The 17975-nt window shown below is 53.5% G+C and overlaps 2 protein-coding genes, 1 long non-coding RNA gene and 1 other non-coding gene across 9 annotated transcripts; 1 reads left to right on the forward strand and 3 right to left on the reverse strand.

Moving 5' to 3' along the window:
• Positions 1 to 522: 522 nt before the first annotated feature.
• Positions 523 to 2117, reverse strand: LOC102141035 (putative uncharacterized protein FLJ39060). The gene is made up of 2 exons (XM_005593611.5): positions 1746 to 2117; positions 523 to 766 (listed from the first exon to the last, which is right to left on the reverse strand). The coding sequence occupies exons 1-2, from the start codon at positions 1995 to 1997 to the stop codon at positions 647 to 649; spliced, it is 372 nt and encodes a 123-aa protein (XP_005593668.3). The 5' UTR covers positions 1998 to 2117; the 3' UTR covers positions 523 to 646.
• A 205-nt stretch (positions 2118 to 2322) lies between these two features.
• Positions 2323 to 6266, forward strand: LOC135969068 (uncharacterized). The gene is made up of 3 exons (XR_010584140.2): positions 2323 to 2421; positions 2636 to 2779; positions 3312 to 6266. It is a non-coding gene; the product is annotated as an uncharacterized lncRNA (long non-coding RNA).
• A 3398-nt stretch (positions 6267 to 9664) lies between these two features.
• Positions 9665 to 17048, reverse strand: LOC102139876 (melanoma-associated antigen D4). 6 transcript variants are annotated; one of them, XR_012429874.1, is made up of 14 exons: positions 16953 to 17048; positions 15792 to 16032; positions 14704 to 15537; positions 14089 to 14292; positions 13922 to 13985; positions 13648 to 13727; positions 13169 to 13260; positions 12465 to 12544; positions 12337 to 12379; positions 11883 to 11945; positions 11360 to 11505; positions 10824 to 10938; positions 10072 to 10502; positions 9665 to 9876 (listed from the first exon to the last, which is right to left on the reverse strand). XR_012429874.1 is itself a non-coding variant. In XM_045383202.1 (14 exons), exons 2-14 carry the CDS (start codon positions 15999 to 16001, stop codon positions 9867 to 9869), a joined length of 2274 nt encoding a protein of 757 aa, XP_045239137.1. In that variant the 5' UTR covers positions 16002 to 16032; positions 16953 to 17048; the 3' UTR covers positions 9665 to 9866. The 6 variants fall into 6 exon arrangements, 5 of the variants coding, with proteins under 5 accessions (XP_045239137.1, XP_045239134.1, XP_005593666.1 ...); XM_045383202.1 differs by lacking the exon at positions 11360 to 11505 and adding an exon at positions 11540 to 11587; XM_045383199.1 differs by lacking the exon at positions 11360 to 11505 and adding an exon at positions 16259 to 16330.
• On the reverse strand, positions 11184 to 11311 carry LOC123571505 (small nucleolar RNA SNORA11). Its single transcript, XR_006695659.1, has one exon. It is a non-coding gene; the product is annotated as a small nucleolar RNA SNORA11 (small nucleolar RNA).
• Positions 17049 to 17975: the final 927 nt, after the last annotated feature.

Below are 17975 nucleotides of genomic sequence, written 5' to 3' on the forward strand. Positions count from 1 at the left end.
CAGCCTCTGGTAAGGGGAGCCAATACACAGGAGGTGGTGGGCTTCTCAGGAAGAGGGGCAGGGAAGAGGCCTCTCATTAGTTGGGCTGCTTCCAGAAGTGGGAGACTACCAGAAACCTCCCTCCTTGGAGTCTCCCCAAGGCTCGGCGGAACAGGAGTGTGGCAGGAAGGGGGAGTCCTAGGAACTGGTCCCATGGTATGGGCGGAGGTCTCCCAGGCCACAGAGGAGAAGAGGGAGGAGGTGTGTCCTATGTGACTCTGGCAGGAAGGATCAGGGAGCCCTTCTGAGACAGCGCTTCTGAAATCGGGCTGGCTGGAACTTTCTGTCAGAAAATCGGAATGACTGAAAAAACTCCGCTACTATGATAGAGGCCAGAGGGTGGGAAAGAGGAAAGTGAGTTGGGGTAGCGGGAATCCTAGGTTCCACAGGCATGGTTTACAGGTACAATACATTGTTGGTAACATGATGGCTCGGGGACAAACAAGCCTGTCTCCAAGCCGTGCAGGTGCATTGAGAGGATGTAGAAATTCTGGATTCATATCGGGCCCGTCTGCATTTCTGCCCTCCTCCACCCAGCATTGAGGGGAGGGCAGGGTAGAACTAAAGCAAATGTTCTTTTCAATCCCTGAATAGGGGCTTGCGTACCTCAGAGGAAGACAGAACACGCACATTTCTCTGCGTTTGTCTTTGTCTCATCCTTAGTCTCTAGACCATTAGCCCCTGTTGCCATGGGAACTGAAGCTGAGTGTCTGATGCATTCATTGGGCTGTGGGAGAAAAGCAGAGTTGGTCCTTGAAATAAAGGCCCCTGGGAGAGGGGATTCTAGCAAGGCAGTCACATCGAAAGAATTCACAATTCCCACGGAGGTATTGATCCCTGCGATTATTAGTACACACACACACACCCCACACACACACACTCCCACCCCATACACACACACACAGGCTTCATCCTGAACAGAGATGATGTACGGTGCATCACACTGGCTGGCCCGTAGGGCTCTTGTGGGAGAGGCCAGGTCTCTGCCACCGTGAAAGGGGTTGCAACTGATACAGTCAGGGAGGGATCCCAGGAAGGGGAGTGATTCCCTTAAATTTGCTTGTTGAAACAGGCAGGGTAAAGGAGGATCCGGTGCAGAGCTTGGATTCATCAGAGGTGGCGATTGATGTGACCGGTCGCCCTGTTTGGGTGGGAAGGCCCCGAATGACACATGCAGCCAGGCAAGAGCGGTCCCGTGCACCCTTTGCTCTTGGCTTATCCAGCTCCTCCCTCTGAGATAGTCCCACAGGGAGCCCCAGATTGACCTGGGATGGGGATCCCCTCTTTCCAGAGGCACAGTAGAGTTCTCAACGCTGGCAGTTTTCTCCTCCTTACCCTTTCTCCCTCACTGCCCCTTCATCTTGCCCCCCCGCTCATCAATCACCCTTTGGTAAAGGACCTCTCCCCTTGTTCCTCTCTCTTTACTCCCTCATCCATTCCTCTACACTCCTTTCCTCTTTCCTCTCTCTTCCTACCTCACTTCAGCCTCCGTCATCACCCCTCATCTCCCCTCTCTGCTCTCTCGCCTCCATGCCTTGTCTTTCCCTTTGTCCTCCCTCCGAGTTCCCATATCCCTCACTGCCCTTTCTCTCCCTCTTTCCTTTCGCATGTTGTCCTCCCTGGTTTTCCCCTCCTTTTGCTTTTTCCTTCTCTCTACGCCGTTCCTTCCCCTCACCCTCCCCACCCTCCCTTCCCCTGATACTTACCCAGTGACTAATCCTTAGTTCCTTAAGTGGCACTGGGCGTAACGTGGGCCCTATGTGTTTAGCTTTCAGCCTCGGAGGGCAGTACATCCTAAAGTGAATCACCAACTTAATTATTCCTCTGCAAATTATCATCAGTGATATGAGATTCAACGACAAGGAGCTGTGAGAGTGCACAGGAAGGGAGCTCATTTCTGGGGTGGGCTCAGTGAAGAAAATGTCATTGATGATAGTCTCTGTTCTGCCATCCACCATCCTCTGCTTGCCTCTTTCTGTCACTGCCTTCCCTTTTATGTTGGGGACAACTCTCCTCTTCTATCTTTTGCAGCAGGGTGGGACTCCTCTCATGGTGTCCTGCCCTCCACACCCCAAAGTGTGAGTTCTCATGAGGTCCAACCGGATGCCCATTCCCTGCAACCGGAGCACCCAACAGACCAAAGAGCACGAGGGGTAGTTTCAACTCGCCCGGGGACCCTTGTTCTTGCTCCCAGGTTCCCCAGGGCACCTTTGGTCATGTACTTCACTCACCTCTTCTCTTTTTCACCTTCACTTCTCCCTTCTCTTCCCCCTCCCTCTTTCCTGGCTGCATCCTTCTTTCTTAAGGCTTTACCCCATAAAGACAAAGAAACTGGCTGAGGAGACAAAAGAAAGAAAGTAGCAGAAGCTGGTAAGGAAACAGGTGAGTGACATCTGACTTAGCTGATTAAGAGAGCTTGATCCTTTTGGAGGGCGTGGCGGGTGCTTGCTCTGTCGCCCAGGCTGGAGTGCAGTGGTACGATCATAGCTCCCTGTATCCTCGAGCTGCTGAGCTCAAGGGATCCTCCAGCCTCAGCCTCCAGAGTAGCTGGGACTACATGTTAATTTTTTTTTTTTTTAATGTTTTGCTTTTTTAGAGACAGGGTCTCACTTGTGTTGCCAAGAGAGCTTGAGCATCAACTGGCAGTGAGGACAGCCGGAAAGCAACCGACTTACCCCTCTCACCAGACCTTCCAACTGTCTGCCACACTGGCATTGCCGTGTATCCCTGCATCTTGTTGGTAATGGTGGGGGCTGTAAATTGCATGATTGCTCTAGAAAGTGTAGTTAAAAATCACTTAGACACCCAGATCCCCTCTCAGCTCCTCGTAGCATGACAAATCACTCTCCCCCAACTCTGGGAGTTGGAGGACAAATGTACTGTCTGCACAGCATGAACCAGCAGATTTATGGGCTTTGGAACTTCAGACTCACTTGAAGGCATACATCCCAACCCAGCGTAGGGATTTCAGTTGCTGTCTACAGCAATCTGCAGTCCCTCACCTCCGCTGGAGTTTGGCGTCCAGATTGCTGGCATCTTGCCCCTTCTCAGAGACGCAGGAGAGTCTTCCTGTGTAATCTAAACTTCCCTAGAGAGGAGACTTAGTAATATTGGCAGGCAAAGACCTCTGGAGTTTGCTTCGTTAGTAAGCTCAAAACATTTTCTCATTTCAACGTTAGTTTTTCTTAGAGCCATGGGTTACTAAGGAGGATGTTTCTTAATTTACAAACACATATGGGGGTTTGTAATGATCTTTTGTTATTGATTTCTAGATCCCATTGTGGCATTGTGGTCAGAGAATATACAACTCGCTGAAGAATCCATTGTTTATGGACATTCCTGGGATTGTATTCATTTAAATATCTTTATGTACATTGTAGTGGAATATAATACAAAAATGGAGTTGCATGAAAAATGAAGGTACCGCTCAGTAAATGGTTCCACAGGGACATCTGATCCCCTACGATCTGGGTTAAGAAATGGTGTACTGTATTGCTGGCAGCTCAAAAGCACTCTCATGCCAGTCACTCTTGTCTTCCACCTCGGCCAATCTAACCACTCTTGTGACTTTTAACACTTGAAGATAATCCCGCCTGTTTGTGAACGCATTACACGTACGTAGAATCGGTACAGTACATATTTTACAGTACATATTTTATAATCTGGGTTTCTCTTGGTTTTTCAGTAAGGTTTTTCTCCTTACTATTGACTTCTGTCGTGCTGTGTAGCTGAATTTCGTTTCTTTGCCTTCCTGCGCAGTATTTTGAATTGTATGACAATGCCACAATTTATTCGTGCCTTTTATTTCTAATGGACTCTTCAGTAGTTTCCAGCGCTGGAGTGTTAGTGTTATTATTGTGGTGCACGTTCACAAGGATGTCCTTTGGTTGACATGCTTATGCATTTAAGGCTGTGCTTGCAGGACTGCTTTGATTACTTTTTCTTCCTTCATGGCACTGTAAGTGGTGACAGTGGATGTAGCGGTTTGTATTTATTTATTTATTTATTTATTTATTTATTTATTTATTTATTTTTCCCTGATCTCAGAGGGAAAGCTGTCAACATGTCACCAGTAAGTATCGTTGTTTTCGGAGGCTTTTAAAAAATATTCCAACTGAATCAAGAGCGTTTCCTTTTATTTGCAGTTGGCTAAGAGGTTTTATCATAAGTGCGTGGTCATTTTAAAAAATCAAACCCATGAAATACCCTTCCTGCATCTGTAGGGAATATCCTATTTTTTCTCTTTCACACATTACTTCTGAGAGATAGATTTTTCAAGCGCTGAACCGCTTCATTTCTAGAATACTCGACTTGTTTGTGATACGTTTTCATTTTTGGAGATTTAACTGATTTGTTTTGCTAATGCTTTATCCAAGATTTCTTCTTCTGTGCTTATGTGAAAGATAGGCCTGTGCATTTCATTTCTTACCATGCCCTTTAAGGTTTTTGCCTCATAAAATGGGATGGGAAGCATTTCCCCTTTTTTATGTTACCTGGCAAGAAGGTAAGATTGACATTCTTTCCTTCACAAATGTTTTGTAGAATTAATCGGTGGCGGCATCAGAGTCTGTAGGTTCTTGTGGCTGCTGCTGTTGTTTCCTTCAGATTCCGCCCGTTTAGAATTTGTAGGACAATTCAGATGTTTAGTCTGTTTTCTGTCATTTTGTTATCCAAAGTATCACATTTGTGGGCATAAAGCTGTTCATGATTTTGAATAATGATCTCTTTAATATCTTCGTTGCCCATAGTGATGTTTTCTTAGCCACTCCAGACACTGGTTGCTTCATTATTTCTCTCCTTTTTGTTCAGGCCCACACAAGGCATGTCTTAATCACATCATCTTTACAAAAAACCACCTCTGGCTGTGTTGTTTTATCTTTAACTGATTTGTACTTTTATTGTTATTTCATTTCTTCTGCTTTCTTCAGGTTTAATCTGTTGCTCAGCATGGTTGGGAAAGATGCAAATGTTGTGTCTTTCTTTCTCATGCAATCTAGACAATTAAAATATATCCCATAAGTTTTCATCAGGTTCAAAATACTTTGTGATTTCATTGGTGATGTTTTCCTTGAGCTACGGGTTATTTAGAAAACAGGAAATTAAAAGGATGCCTTTTCTAAAGATAAAATGAAGTGAAATAAAAAGGATGCCTTTTTTATTTCATTTTCTTGCCTAATTGCCCTCCGAACTTCCGGGACTATGTTGAGAAGAAGTAGCAAAAGCGGGCATCTCTGCTTTGCTCCTGATCTTGGAGGAAAAGCTTTCACTCTTTCGGCATCTAGTACAGTGTTCACAGTGAGTATTTTATATAGGACTTTTGTAACGCTGAGGTTGTTTCCTTCTGTTCCAAGGAGTTTGAGTGTTTTTGTCACGAAGGGAGCTGACTTTTGTCAGATGCTTTTAGTGCATCAATTGAGCCGATCATGTGGTTTTGTCCTTCATTTTGTTGATACCGTACGCTAAATTAGTTGATTTTCATTGATCGAAACTTCCTTGCATTCCACGAATAAATCCCACGTGGTCATGGGCCTTTCATGTGCTGTCGAACTCGGTGTGCTAGGCTTTTGTTGAATATGTATGCATAAACATTCTTTTGGGAAGTGTGTGTGGGTGTGTGTGTGTGTGTGTGTGTCCGTATGTTTCTGGTCCTAATTCTTCTTTAAATGTTTAGTAGAATTCTCCACTGAAGCCATCTAGTCCTGGGGTTTTCTATGTTGGGAGGTTGATGAATACTGGTTAAGTCTCCTTACGAGTTGTCGAGATCTGCTGAGATTTTTTACTTCTTCAGGAGTCAGTCTTGGCAGCGTGTATGTTTCTCAGAATTTATCTATTTCTTCTAGAGTATCAAATTTGTTGGGGTAGAGTTGTTCCTGGTCTTCTCTTTATAATCTTTTTTGTTTCTGTAGTATCAATTGTAATGCCCCTCCGTCGTTCTGAGTTTAGTTATTTGACCCTTCTGTTTTCCTCTTAATCTGCTTAACCTATGTTGACCTTTTCAGAGACACCAGCTCTTAGTTTCACTGTTTTTTTTTTTCCCTATTATTTGTCTATTCTCCATTTCCTTTATTTGTGCTCTAATCTTTATTACTTCCTTCCTTCTGCTAACTTTGGGTTTACGTTGTTCTTCCTTTTCTAGTTCTCGAAACATAAAGACAGGCTGTTGATTTGAGGTCTGTCTTCTTTTTCACTGTAAGCATTTACCACAATAAACTTCCCTCTTAACACTATGCTTTCCCTGCATCTCCTTAGTTGTGGTATGTGGTGTTTTCATTTTCATGTGTCTCAAGATGCTTTCTAATTTCCTTGTGGTCTGTTCTTTGACCCATTGGTTATTGAAGAGAGTGTTGTAATTTCCACCTATTTGTGACATTTTCAATTCTCCTTCTGGTATTGCTTTCTAGTTTCATTCCATTGTGGTCAGAAAAGATAATCGGTATGATTTCGAACCTCTGAAGTTTGTGAAGATCCTAAATGTCAACACAAAAGCTAAAGCATAAGACCTCTGGAAGAGAATTCAGGATAAAGCCTTGAAAAACTTGCTGTAGGCGAAGGACTCTTCTAGCTATGACACAGAAAGCAATAGCCACGCAAAAACACGTTAAGTGAATTTCATCAAATTTAGAAATCTGGCTTTTCATCATTAGAGAAATGAAAAAGCAAACCATTCATTGTGGCAATGTTTGCAATATATACTACCCGACAATGGAAAAGTTTGCACGCAAAAAAGCACTCTTATAATTCAGTATTAAGATGACAAATCATAATCAATGTGCCAACCATGTGAATGGTTCTTCACATGCCACACCAAACGATATGCAACTGGTCAAGAGAAGAGGCTGGGCCAAGGTCACTAGTGGAGGCAGCGGCAAAGCTGGGTCAGAGATCTCAGGCAAGTCACCTCCCTTCTCTGAGTCTGTTTCCTCAAATGCACAGTAGTAGCTCAGACGATCTTTGAGGGTGTCATGAGGTAGTGGGCAAAACGCCCTTGGCCCAGGGCCTGATGACGACGAAAACAAAGAGGAGCAGCAGGGTGGATGCCCAGGAAGGAAAACACCCAACCTGATGTCTCAGGAGGCTGGGAGGGCAGTGGCAGGCCTCAGAAACCTAGGGTGGAACCTGTCGTTCAGGGAAGCCGTGAGGGGTGGCGATCATGCGCAATGAAGGGAGATGGGGAGCGGTATGTGCACATGGGCGGGAGGGTGGGTGTCAGGAGAGAGTGCCCAGCAGGTGGGTTTATCACCCCCAGGACACTGCGAGCCTCTGGATGGCAGGAGCGGCCCACAGCAGGGCCCAGTGCACGCACCCCGACCTCAGAGGGTCCCAGGTTCAAGTCTGTGCTCTGCCACTTCCTGGCTGTGTGACTTGGGGAGAGCGTCTTCCCTCTCGGAGCCTCAGTTGGCTGAGACCATGAAATGGCCTTACTGCCCCCACCTCTTGGGCTTGCCCGAGAAATGGAAACATAGGTCCAGACAAGAAATTGTACATGAATATTCAGAACAACTTTATGCATGATATCAATAACTGGAAATGAGCGAATGCACCAATGCTCGTCTATCGCCAGGCGTGGGACAGGAGCGATCAGAAGAAGCAGGCCTGGCTGGGAGAAGGTTGTGAGTGCTGTCCACTGCCACAGCAGGGCCTCAGAAAACACTTGCTGACATGGACTGTGGGCCTTTGCGGTGTGGGGTCTACAGAAGGTCCCAGGCTGGGGGCAGGAGGGAAGCCTGCCTGGGTCTCCTGTTTGCCATGTGAGTGAGGTGGTGGCCATCTCCAGGGTGGCCGGTCTGACCCTCCTGCAGGACGCGCAGTCCAGTCCACCCCCATTTCCCACCAAGGTGCTCCTGCCTCCCTGCTCTCCTCCTCTCTTCCCAGGTGCCCTCAGCGCTGCCCCTACAGGGTAGGGGGAGTGGGTCCCTGGTGAGGCCCCACCGCTGCAAGGTGACGTGAAAGGGGGAGTGTCCAGCAAGCCTGGAGGCCTGAGGAGGCCGTGACCTGGCCAGCACCCTGCCTCTGAGGGCTGCTTCTTGTTCCTTTCCGGTGGAGCTTTCGTATCTCAAGTGCCTTCCACACACAGTGCTCAAACTCACTCCTGTGGCTTATGGTGACGACCCCCACCCTGATCCAAGGACAGGCATGTGCCCGCTATGTGCACAAGGGTGTCTGGGGAGGTCCTGGACAAATAGCATTAAATTTATGATGCCAGGGGTGGTGTCCCAGGCATCCCTAATCTCTTCCACAGCCCAGACCACAGACCAGGAGACATAAAGGGAAGGGGACTCCATTGTGTGTGTGTGTGTGTGTGTGTGTGTGTGTGTGTGTGTGTGTGTGTGTGTGTGTGTGTGTGTGTGTGTGTTCCAGTAAAGCTTTGGGACTGGATTTCTGTCAGAGTCCCAGAATGTCAGTGTTGCCAAGCATGGACCCAAGCACCAGAGAAGCAGAAATCACAGCGACAGCCAATATGGAGACCCACCCAAAGCCTTTCTGACGGACAGCTTCTGGGGTGTGCAACCAATGCAGTCCAACGCTCACCAGGGCTCCCTATGTGGCTCCATGCTCTGCTGTTGCTGTTTTGAAATCCTTCATAGTTTTTGACAAGGAGACTCATGTTTTCATTTTCCACTGGGCCTCCCAAATTAGGCAGCCCGGTCTGGGTCAGGATCTGGCCATGGTGGAGATGGCAGCCCCTCCTGGGGAAACAGAAGCTGGGGCTGGGTGGGGAGTGGGAGGCAGGGAGCCTTCCACTGCTATGTTTTCCCTCCTTATCTAGGGCTCTGTCCTCCCAAGCCCTGGACACTACCGGGGAACTCCAGAAAGCCCTGGACACTGTCCCTGCCTGCCACTGAGCCCTTCCCAGGAGACCAAACTGTCTCTGCCCTCACTGTCTTGTACCTGAAGCATGTGCAGCCCTACCTCAGACCCCTCCAGACGTCACCCAGCCCTTGAACACACCAGGATCTAGGTAGGCCTGGTGGTGTCCTCACTGGGAGAGCCCTGCTGCTGGGGGAGAAGGGCTGTGAAGCCCCAAACAGGCCGGCGTTCCATCACCGGCAAGGGGCTGTGTACGTGTGCACCGTGCGTTGTTTTTATTACATCCTGCTCCCTCAGCAATCACGGCCCCTCCTTCTACCCACTGGAGGGCTGCGAACATCACTGCGGGGCCCACCTCATTGTCTGTCAGACTCGGTACCGAGGACGGGGTCCTGAACTGTGTGGATGATGAGCCAAGGGTTCCAGAACATCGTCTCCAAGGAGGGGGTGTGGGAGGTGGATCCTGGTGAGAGCCTTGGACCCTGTCCCTCGGCGGGAGGGGCAGTGGCACCAAGCTGCAGTCTTCCACCCAACCCCTGCTCTGGCCGCCCCCCTTGCCATGTCCCTGGGGCTGCTGAGCAAGGAAGGCTTCTAGAAAATCACATAACCGTGAGCACTGGGGCCTCTCCAAACTCCTGGTCGCACACTCAAGTGTAACCAACCTCTGCACCTCCCAGCATCCCACCTGTCCCTGTGGGTCTTTTTGGCAGAGGTGGGGCCCACCTATCCCAGAGAGCCTGAAGAAGTTTCCTTGCTACAAGCCCAAGCACGGCCAGGTATAGCACCGGGTGTGCAGGTAAAGGAAGAAACGTCCAAATTAATTTTGCAACTTTAATGTAACACTGATACCCAAAACATGAAAGCGCAAGGAAAAGCACAAAATGAAAGCAGGAAGAGCAAAGAGAGCTTCATCTTGCATGCCACCTCTGACTGACAGGAAGAAGCTGCCTAGGGTGCTGTGTCGAGAAGGAATCTGAGAGGAGGCACTCTGGCTTGGCCAGTAAGATCGCTGCAGTTCGTCAACGGTGCCTGTAAAAGCACAAGAAACCAAAGTGACAACATCCATGGACACATGCGAACCAGGGAGGGATATACGTAACAAAATAAGTGTCCGTCCATGCTGTTGCCGTTGCCCGCAACGCCCCCATCCCGGCCCTCCCTCTGACATCTCACCCCCCTCCGCAGCCCTCCTGCAGAGTCTCATTTCTCTGCTGAAACTCTTACTGGATCCAGGAGAAGAAGCTGGCGCCAGCTCTGGCGGCATTTCTGGTCCGGATGGTGGAGCTGGTGCTAGGGCCATCTAGGACGCTGGTGCTGGCCCCTCCATTGGTGCCACTGCTGACACCAGCTCTCCACGTGGCCCTCCTGTTGGCACGGTTGCTATTCAGAATGTACTGATGGTATCTGGCCCAGAAAGCAAAGGGGATCCTGGCCCAGGCGTCGCCAAAATCTCCGTCCTCATCCCAGGTCAGGAGCTCGACTTGTATGTCATCCCAGCTCCACCGTCCAATCAGAGCTTCGTCCCCGATATTCATCTGGGCCCTCATCTGGGCCCTGGCATGTTCCTCGGCCATATCCACATCCATTGTCTTGAAAGCATCATCCACAGCCTCCAAGAAATGAGCCTTCCATTCCCGGGGGTCTCGGTTCTGATTCTGTGGAGGAAAAGGGCAAGCATAGACACAGAGCTACCCCACAGTGGCTGAGCACCCACGGCCCGCCTCACCCCATCCCGTGTGCTTTGCGCAATGACGGCAAAATCAGGACCACAGGGATCAGGGGCTCCTACTATCCTGTGCCAGACCTGGGATTTTACCCCATCTGTGACCTTGCGTAGGGTGTTCAGGTGCCTCTGTGAGTGTTCGGTACCCTCACTGGAATATGGGGTAATGGGAAGGAGGCCTCGACCAAGAAACAAGCAAGGTATGGAGAGCACCACCCCCGGTGCCGGGCACCCGACAGAGGCTCTCCCTTACCTGGGCGATGAATCTCAGGACCCTCATCTTGCTGGTCTCATGGCGGGCTCGCAGGCCCCAGAGGAATTCATACTCAGGTGGGTTGCTGTTAGGGATCTTCTTGTATTCCAGGTACCTTGGCATGAGAGGAAAGTGAACTTTGCTTCTAGCCAAGCAGACCTGTTGCTGAACGGATGGGTTCCAGGGGGCCCCTCCTCAACCCGATGCTGCAGCTCAGCTCCTGGAAGAGGACTGCCCTGCCCCTCCAGCCCTTCACTCATTCCCAAACCCACTCCCAGGACTTCTGCCTGCAAAAGTGAGGCCTTCAAAGCCTTTTGCCATTGGTCCTCCCCGGAAGCCATGCGGAGGTGCAGGGGGGCCACATGTAGGGCATTTGTCTGTAGGGAGGCCACAAGTTTGTGCCCCTCATCACCATGGCCCCAGCTTCCTGTTGGGTGTGTTGTAAACAGAGGAGCCATTCTTCAGGCCGCCTGCTCTGAGCACACCCCACCTTGAGGGTCTTGGCCACACCCCGGCGGAGCCCTGGAGAGGCCCACCAGAGGAAACGACTGGAAAGGAAGAAACAGTCAGCCAGGAGAAGCGTGCTCCAGGCATCCTCCTCAAGTCCTGACCCTTTGTTGGTGTGCATGCGCGCCTGTGCGTTGGCAAGTCCTCCAGGGACGGGGAGAGGGTGGGCCCTGGCCTGAAAATCAGGAGAGTCGGGCTGAGGCCCTTACCAGCTGGGAGCCACGCTCAGAGGCGTCCCCTCTCTGAGCTCCAGGTTCCTTAGGTGTAAACCAGGGGGAACTCTCGTGTCAGTCTACAGGGCAGGTGCTCAAGGAGACGGTGGCCGTTATCACACCCCACACCGTGTTCTCAGGTGACGTGCGCTCCCTTTTCCCAAGACCCCCCTGACCTTCGGCTCCCCACACGCTCGCATACCCCCACTGCCACTCACTCCCAGGCCAGAGGCACCCATCCCTCCAGTTGAAGATGTGGGATAGGGAACTGCTTTCTCAGCCAGACCAGCACACAAGGGATGCTCGAGTGAGAGTCGCAGTTAGCTCAGGTGATACTTACTTCTGCTTCACAAAGTCATCTGTGATGAGCTTCCTCAGATCGCCGAGGAATGGGTGCCTCACCCTGAGGGCAAGGAAAGGAATCCATGAGCAGAGGCGGTGGCAAGGGCCCTCCCTAGCATGACTATGACTTCCCAGCCCACGGGGAGTCGCCGTGGAGGCCTGGGCATGGAGCAGAGGCCAGAGGACTGTTGGTCAGGGATGCCCCGGGTAGGGATTTGATGGAGCTCCTGACTCTGACTGTCTCTCTTAGATGTCATCTGGGGCCACAGAGCAGAGAGGGGACCGAGCAGCGTCCGGCACTGCTTCCCCGTCCGCCCCGGTGAGACCCTTTGCTCTCTACCGAGCCCAGGGCGCCCCACACCCTTGCGCCAGACCACCAGGCTATTGCAATCCCGGGACCTCTTTGGCCAGAGGATAGCACCGAGGGGAGGAGCTGGAGAGGCCAATCATACCCAGGGCGCAGTCCCATCTTGCGTAGTGCCTCCCAGAGGACAGCTGCGAGGGGAGAGGAGGTACGAGAGTTTGGCACCCAGAAGATGAGACTATGGGCAGCCCCCCAGTTGCAGGTCCAGCCACTCACCCTCGCTGGCACGGTTGCCATTCATGAAGATGACGCCCAGAATCACCAAGAGGAGACTCAGCCTGGGAGTGTCCTTGGTTCTAAAGGTGTAGAAAGAGAAATCCTGTGTAGCAGCTATTTGCCTGAGAGACACCACCAGGCTCTCCCAACTAGCCTCTCTCAGGTTTCCCAGCTTGAGGGGAACTCTTCCCAGGACAGGCACAGTTCACTAGCTGCTGGCAGACCATTCGCACCTCCGCCTGAGACTTAATCACCTCCTCTATAACATGGGTACTAACACTTCCCTGACAGGGTTCCGCAGAGGACAGGGCGAGGCAGGGAGCCGAAGCTCTGCAAATGGCAAACGTGTGTCCAGAGATGGCTCCAGACCTTTCCTGCTCCTTCCACATCGGGACCTACACTGAAGAGGAAGCTCTCCCGTAGGCCAGCTCTGCCGGGTCCAGGCCAGGCAGGCAGGAGGAAGAGGCAAGCCACTTTCCTCCGAAGCTTTGGGGGTAAAGCCCGGCAGCAGCTTGGGGAGACCTGACGGCAGCAAGGCCTCACCCCAGGCTATCATTCCTTTCATCCAGCAGTCACCAGGCAGCCCTCACCGTGTGTGGGAGCCGTGCACCGCACTCAAGCCCCGTCTTCCTGCTTCACTGAAGGGGTGTGGGCAGGGAAGGGACACCACCGAGGAAGGCCACAACCCGCTTTCCCTTTCTTACTTTCCAAGGAGGCGAGCTGAGGAGTCCCGTGTGCAGACAAGAATATACAGGTGTTCTTCCTTGTCGATCTCCTTCAGGTGGATCCCAAACTTCTACATGGGGGAGAAAACAGAGTGTGAGATCCAAACCCCATGCTGGGCAACCTGCCGGCAGATAGTGATTCCCTGTTAGAACTGCTCCTCAGCAAGGAATCCAAACTCGTGAGCGAGGGCGGAAGAAGACAGCACACGGAGGACCTTCGCTGTGGGAGCTGACGCTGGCAGAGGCCATGAGACCCACCTCGCAAGATGGCGAGACACTCAGAGAGCATGAGAGAGAGAAGCCAAGGGCAGGAAGCACGAGTCAAACCGCCAGTGCAGTGGAAGCTCAGAGTCGGAGAGGTTAGAGATGGCTCCAGAGACTGGGCCTTGAGGGGCTGCAGGGTCGCCCCACCCTATGCCCGCTCTTCCTCCACAGAGCTACTCCCATCCCGCACCCACCTTTTCCAGGGTGTACGTTGCTCGTTCAATGATCTCAGGGAAATGTTCATCATATTCTCTGATGACATCCTTCAGCATGTCTGCAGGAGGGGGAAGAGTTGGAGAAAGCACCTGGGCTGAGCAGGGGTCATAGAGCTGTAGCCCCTTGGTCAACCCTGCCGAGGGTGGTGCAGCCAGGAGCCCGTCCTGTGGCGACGGAGGGGACCAGCCGCAGCACCCAAGCAAAGGGATGCCCACAGACTAGGGGATGGCGAAGGGGGCACAGGCTGCCTACCTGCACGCTTGATGGGGATCTTCTTGTAGTCCTTAATCATCAGGTATTTTACCAACTTATTTGCCTGGAGAAGGAGGAACACGCGGGGAGGTCAAGGCATGGGTGAGGGCAGAGACATGGCCCACAAGGGAGGAGAGGAGGGAGATGGGGGAGGGTGGGCTTCTTACCCTCTCTTGCAGAAGCGTCACGTTGCGGGGCGGCAGGCACAGTACGTGCCTTGAGGGTATCTGGGACCTCGGGGCCACCGGGCGCCGAGGGGCCAACTGAGCCCGCACCGTCAATGAGGGCTGTGATGCTCTCCAGGTGGGTGGGACCGCAGGAGGCTCTCTCTCCTCCTCGCTGCTCTCATACTCATCATCCAGGTGCTTGGACTGTATCATTGGAGAGAGGAGAGACCCAGGGCTACCAGGCTCCCCGTGCCAAAGCGCCCCGCACGCACCTCACCCGTAGCAGGCTCTTGGAAATGAGAGCAGTACCAGCAGCGGCTGGCATGTGCTGCATGCTTACTAAGTGCCAGGCACTGAGCCAGCCTCTTCTCCCACCAGTCCTGAGGGTAGGGACTACGTGGAGTGAAAACATGCTCAGCAAACTTGTGTTGGAGAAACATGGACTAGCTGAGAGGAGAGGAGGGGAGGAGAGGGGAGGTGAGGAGAGAAGGAGAGGAAAGAGGAGAGGAGAGGAAGAAGGGGGAGAGGAGAGGGAGGAGAGGAGCAGGAAAGGGAGGAGAAGGAAAGGACAGGAGCAAGGGGGTGTGGAGGTGGCAGGGGGCAGGGGGATCTCACCTTCTTGGTCCTCTTGCCTCCCATCCTGGCCCAGGGCTCAGCACTGTGCTGAGCAGTGGCAGCAGCTGCGCCCTCCGGCTCAGGGATGCTCGTGGCCATCTTGGCCTTGGCAGCAGCTGCTGCCACAACGTTCTGAGGCTCCACCCACCGAGTCTTGGCCAGCGCCTTCCCTGACTTGGTGGTCTTGGGCCGGGTGGCTGCCACCTCTCTGCCAGGTCCAGTCTGGGGCACACCGGAGGCAGCACTGGAGCCCTCCGTGGCAGCCTCTTGGGCTGGGGCAGGTCTCTTGGGGCGTGGGAAGGCCATGCCACTGACCCCCGCCGGCTGAGTGAAATCAAAGACATCATTCTGACCCAGGAAGGCTGTGCTGGGCCGGGTGGTGTCCACCTCCCTGGCACACGGAGCCTGAGAGAAAGCACAGGCGCTACTAGGGCCCTCGGTAGCAGCCTCCTGGGCCGGGGAGCCTGTCTGGGACTTTGTGGAGGTTACTGGGGCCCCGGGGGCAGCCATCTCACTGGTGACTAACATCTGGGAGGTCTGCGGAGAAGCAAGGGGTGGCTCAGGGGTGGGTCCCTGAGCCTCGGCGGCGTAGGTCGTGGGCTGGGTATCCTCTCCTGAGACCTGCGGCGTGGCCACCCGGTGGCTAGCGACCACCTGAGTGAAGGCGGTACGGGCAGCGGCGGCAGCGGCCCGAGCCGCACGGTTGGAGGCGGCGGCGCGGGCTACATTGGCAGCACGGGCGGCGGTCTCATTGGCAAGTGTGTCCGGATCCAGTTGCAATGCCTCCACCAGGGTCTGGGCCAGCACAGGGTTTTCCAGTTCCCAGGGCTCATTCTGCAAGGCCAGAGAGAGGGGTTGGGGAAGGCAGGTCACTCGACGACACACTTGTGTTAGCTTGCCTGTGCTGGCCAGCCTCTTCCCAGCAGTCAGCCCTGAACATCCCAAGACCTTCCCAAATCCTCTTCTTCCGAGCAGGGGAGGAAAGATTTGGGGAAGCTGGGCAGTCCTTTCCCACACAACCCTCCTTGCTCCCCCCTCCTCCCTCCCCCATTCACAAGGGAAAGGCCCAGGCCAGCAGGTGGCCTCACCGATAAGATGCGAAGGCCGGGACCCAAGCTTCCGAAGGCTCTGAGGATATGGATGTCAAAGCTGGTGAGGGTGCCGTAGCCACCAAACGCACCGAATTCTTCATAGTCGTTGCCTTCAACCATCTCTTCCTCCCGGACTTCGTCGCTACCCTCATCCATGTCTTCAACACTGTAGCTTTCCGATTGCACGCTGAAGCTTCCCTCAGCCATGCTGCGGGTCCCAGGGAGATGAGAGCTCAGCCTGAGAGGGAGAGTGAAGCAGCTGCAGGGGGAGGGGGCGGGATCCAATGGGAGGCGGGATCTCCCGGGAGGTGAGGGGCGACAATCATCAGGTTACTAGGCAATATTAGGCAGTAGGGGGCAGGGGGGGAGGTGGGGGGAAGACGGTTTGGCTTTCTGATGGGGTAGACCTGGTCAGGGACAGAGCCCAAGGAAAGGGACAGAGGAGGTCGCAGGAGGCGCCGCACCGAAAGCGGAGTTTAGGATGGGCAGACTCGCCATCCCAGCGGCTAGATTTGAAGAGGGGCTGTTCTGGAGGGCTGGGGTCCGAAGAGTCCCGAAGGGGATGCATTGGGGAAGAGAGAAACAAAGGGTTTGGATTTAAGGGCCAGAGAAGGGGACCGGGATGACGGGGGAGCAGATGGGAGAGCTCAGACAACGGGGACAGCGGCAAGCGGCAAGCTCTGCCAAACAGAATCCCAGGGACCTTTTGGCTAGGTCCGGGCGGGGGGCCTAGGTGGGGCTCAGACTAGAGCACTAGAGGCGGATGGAGTGGGGGCCTCAGACCTAGGTGAGGCTCCAATCGGAGCGCTGGAGATCTCAAACGCGAGGACTGGGCACTCCAGGAAGGGGGCAAGCGGTCAGCTCGGTTCGAGTAATCTAGGAGTGATTGGGGTGGGGGTGGGGCCTCCGCTCCAAGGGAGCTCAGCTCGCAGCACAGGGGTCCGCTAAAGGGGTGAGGATCCTGGGCTCCGGTTTCAGTAGGGCTCAGATCGGGGCGCCTGGGTCTGACGGTGATGGGGGCTCCTATCTAGACCTTGGGTCTAATGGGGTTCCGGTTCTGAGTGCTTGGGCTTTGTTCAGATCCGGAGGCGGAGGGAGGGCGCAGCGTGTCGGGTTCCACTCGCCCTCTCCGGGTCCTGTCTGGGGCTGGATCCTTACCTTCTCTGGGGCTCCAATGGCGTCCGTCCTCAGCACCAGGAACCCCGCAGCCGCGCCCTCGCCTACTGCTGCCAGCACAGCAGCCCGGACCACCCCGCCCCTTTTCTCCGTGCACCCCCCGCGGCTGGGTAGCCTGCGCATGCGCGGACCCCTCCAGCCCGCCCGCTTTCCCAACAAAAGCCCTTTCCTCCAGGTCTCCAGTGCGCATGCGATTCCGCGGGTGGGTGGGCGGTGGGGTCGAAGGTAGGGTGGGGGCGCTCTTCCCGCCAGACCCGCTTCACCTCTCCTCCTCCTCCTCCTACTGCGGGCGCGCACACTCATACCCTGCAGTGCAGCTCGACCCACCCAATCATCTCTTCTCAATCCCCCCACTTTTGCACAACGCTTCTCTGTCCTGCCCTGCCCTTTCACCCAAACTCCTCCAGCCTGGTCTGGGATACACTATGCCCCGTTTCCCCGGCACGACGCCTTAGGTCACAATTAGCGAGGTCTCACAATTAATAAGCTGGGTCTCTAAACTGCAACAAGTGGAAATCCTCAACCTGCGGGGCTACGAAACGGACATGGCCAGAGGATGGCACTTCGCTTTGTGTGCTTCTCCACTAGCCAACTCTCTGGCCCCCAGACGTCCTGGGAACATCTGCTTCCTCAGCTACCCTTTATGCAGCTTGTATGTCACAGAGGGATCTGTGCTGGGGCTTTTCTTCCTCTCACCACAGTGCTGGGAGGTGGATGTCAGCACCCCCATTTGACAGATCAGGAAGCTGAGGCACAGACACATTGCATGAACTAGACCACAGACCCAGGAAACAGAAAATGCAAAATTTGGGCCTGGATCTTCCGGACTCCAAAGCCCACCTCCTGCTCCTGCTGGCCTGGGGACTGAGGCACCTCCGTTTGAGTGACAGACCTCTCCCACCCCAACATCTGTCCCAAAGAAGCAAGGTTTGTGCTGTAGAAGGCCTAAGCTCATGCTCTGCATTCAGGACACAGGGAGACAGAGCCCCACCTCCTCCCCTCCCC

The sequence above is a fragment of the Macaca fascicularis genome, chromosome X (genome assembly GCF_037993035.2).
Source record: "Macaca fascicularis isolate 582-1 chromosome X, T2T-MFA8v1.1".
NCBI classification, from domain to species: domain Eukaryota; kingdom Metazoa; phylum Chordata; class Mammalia; order Primates; family Cercopithecidae; genus Macaca; species Macaca fascicularis.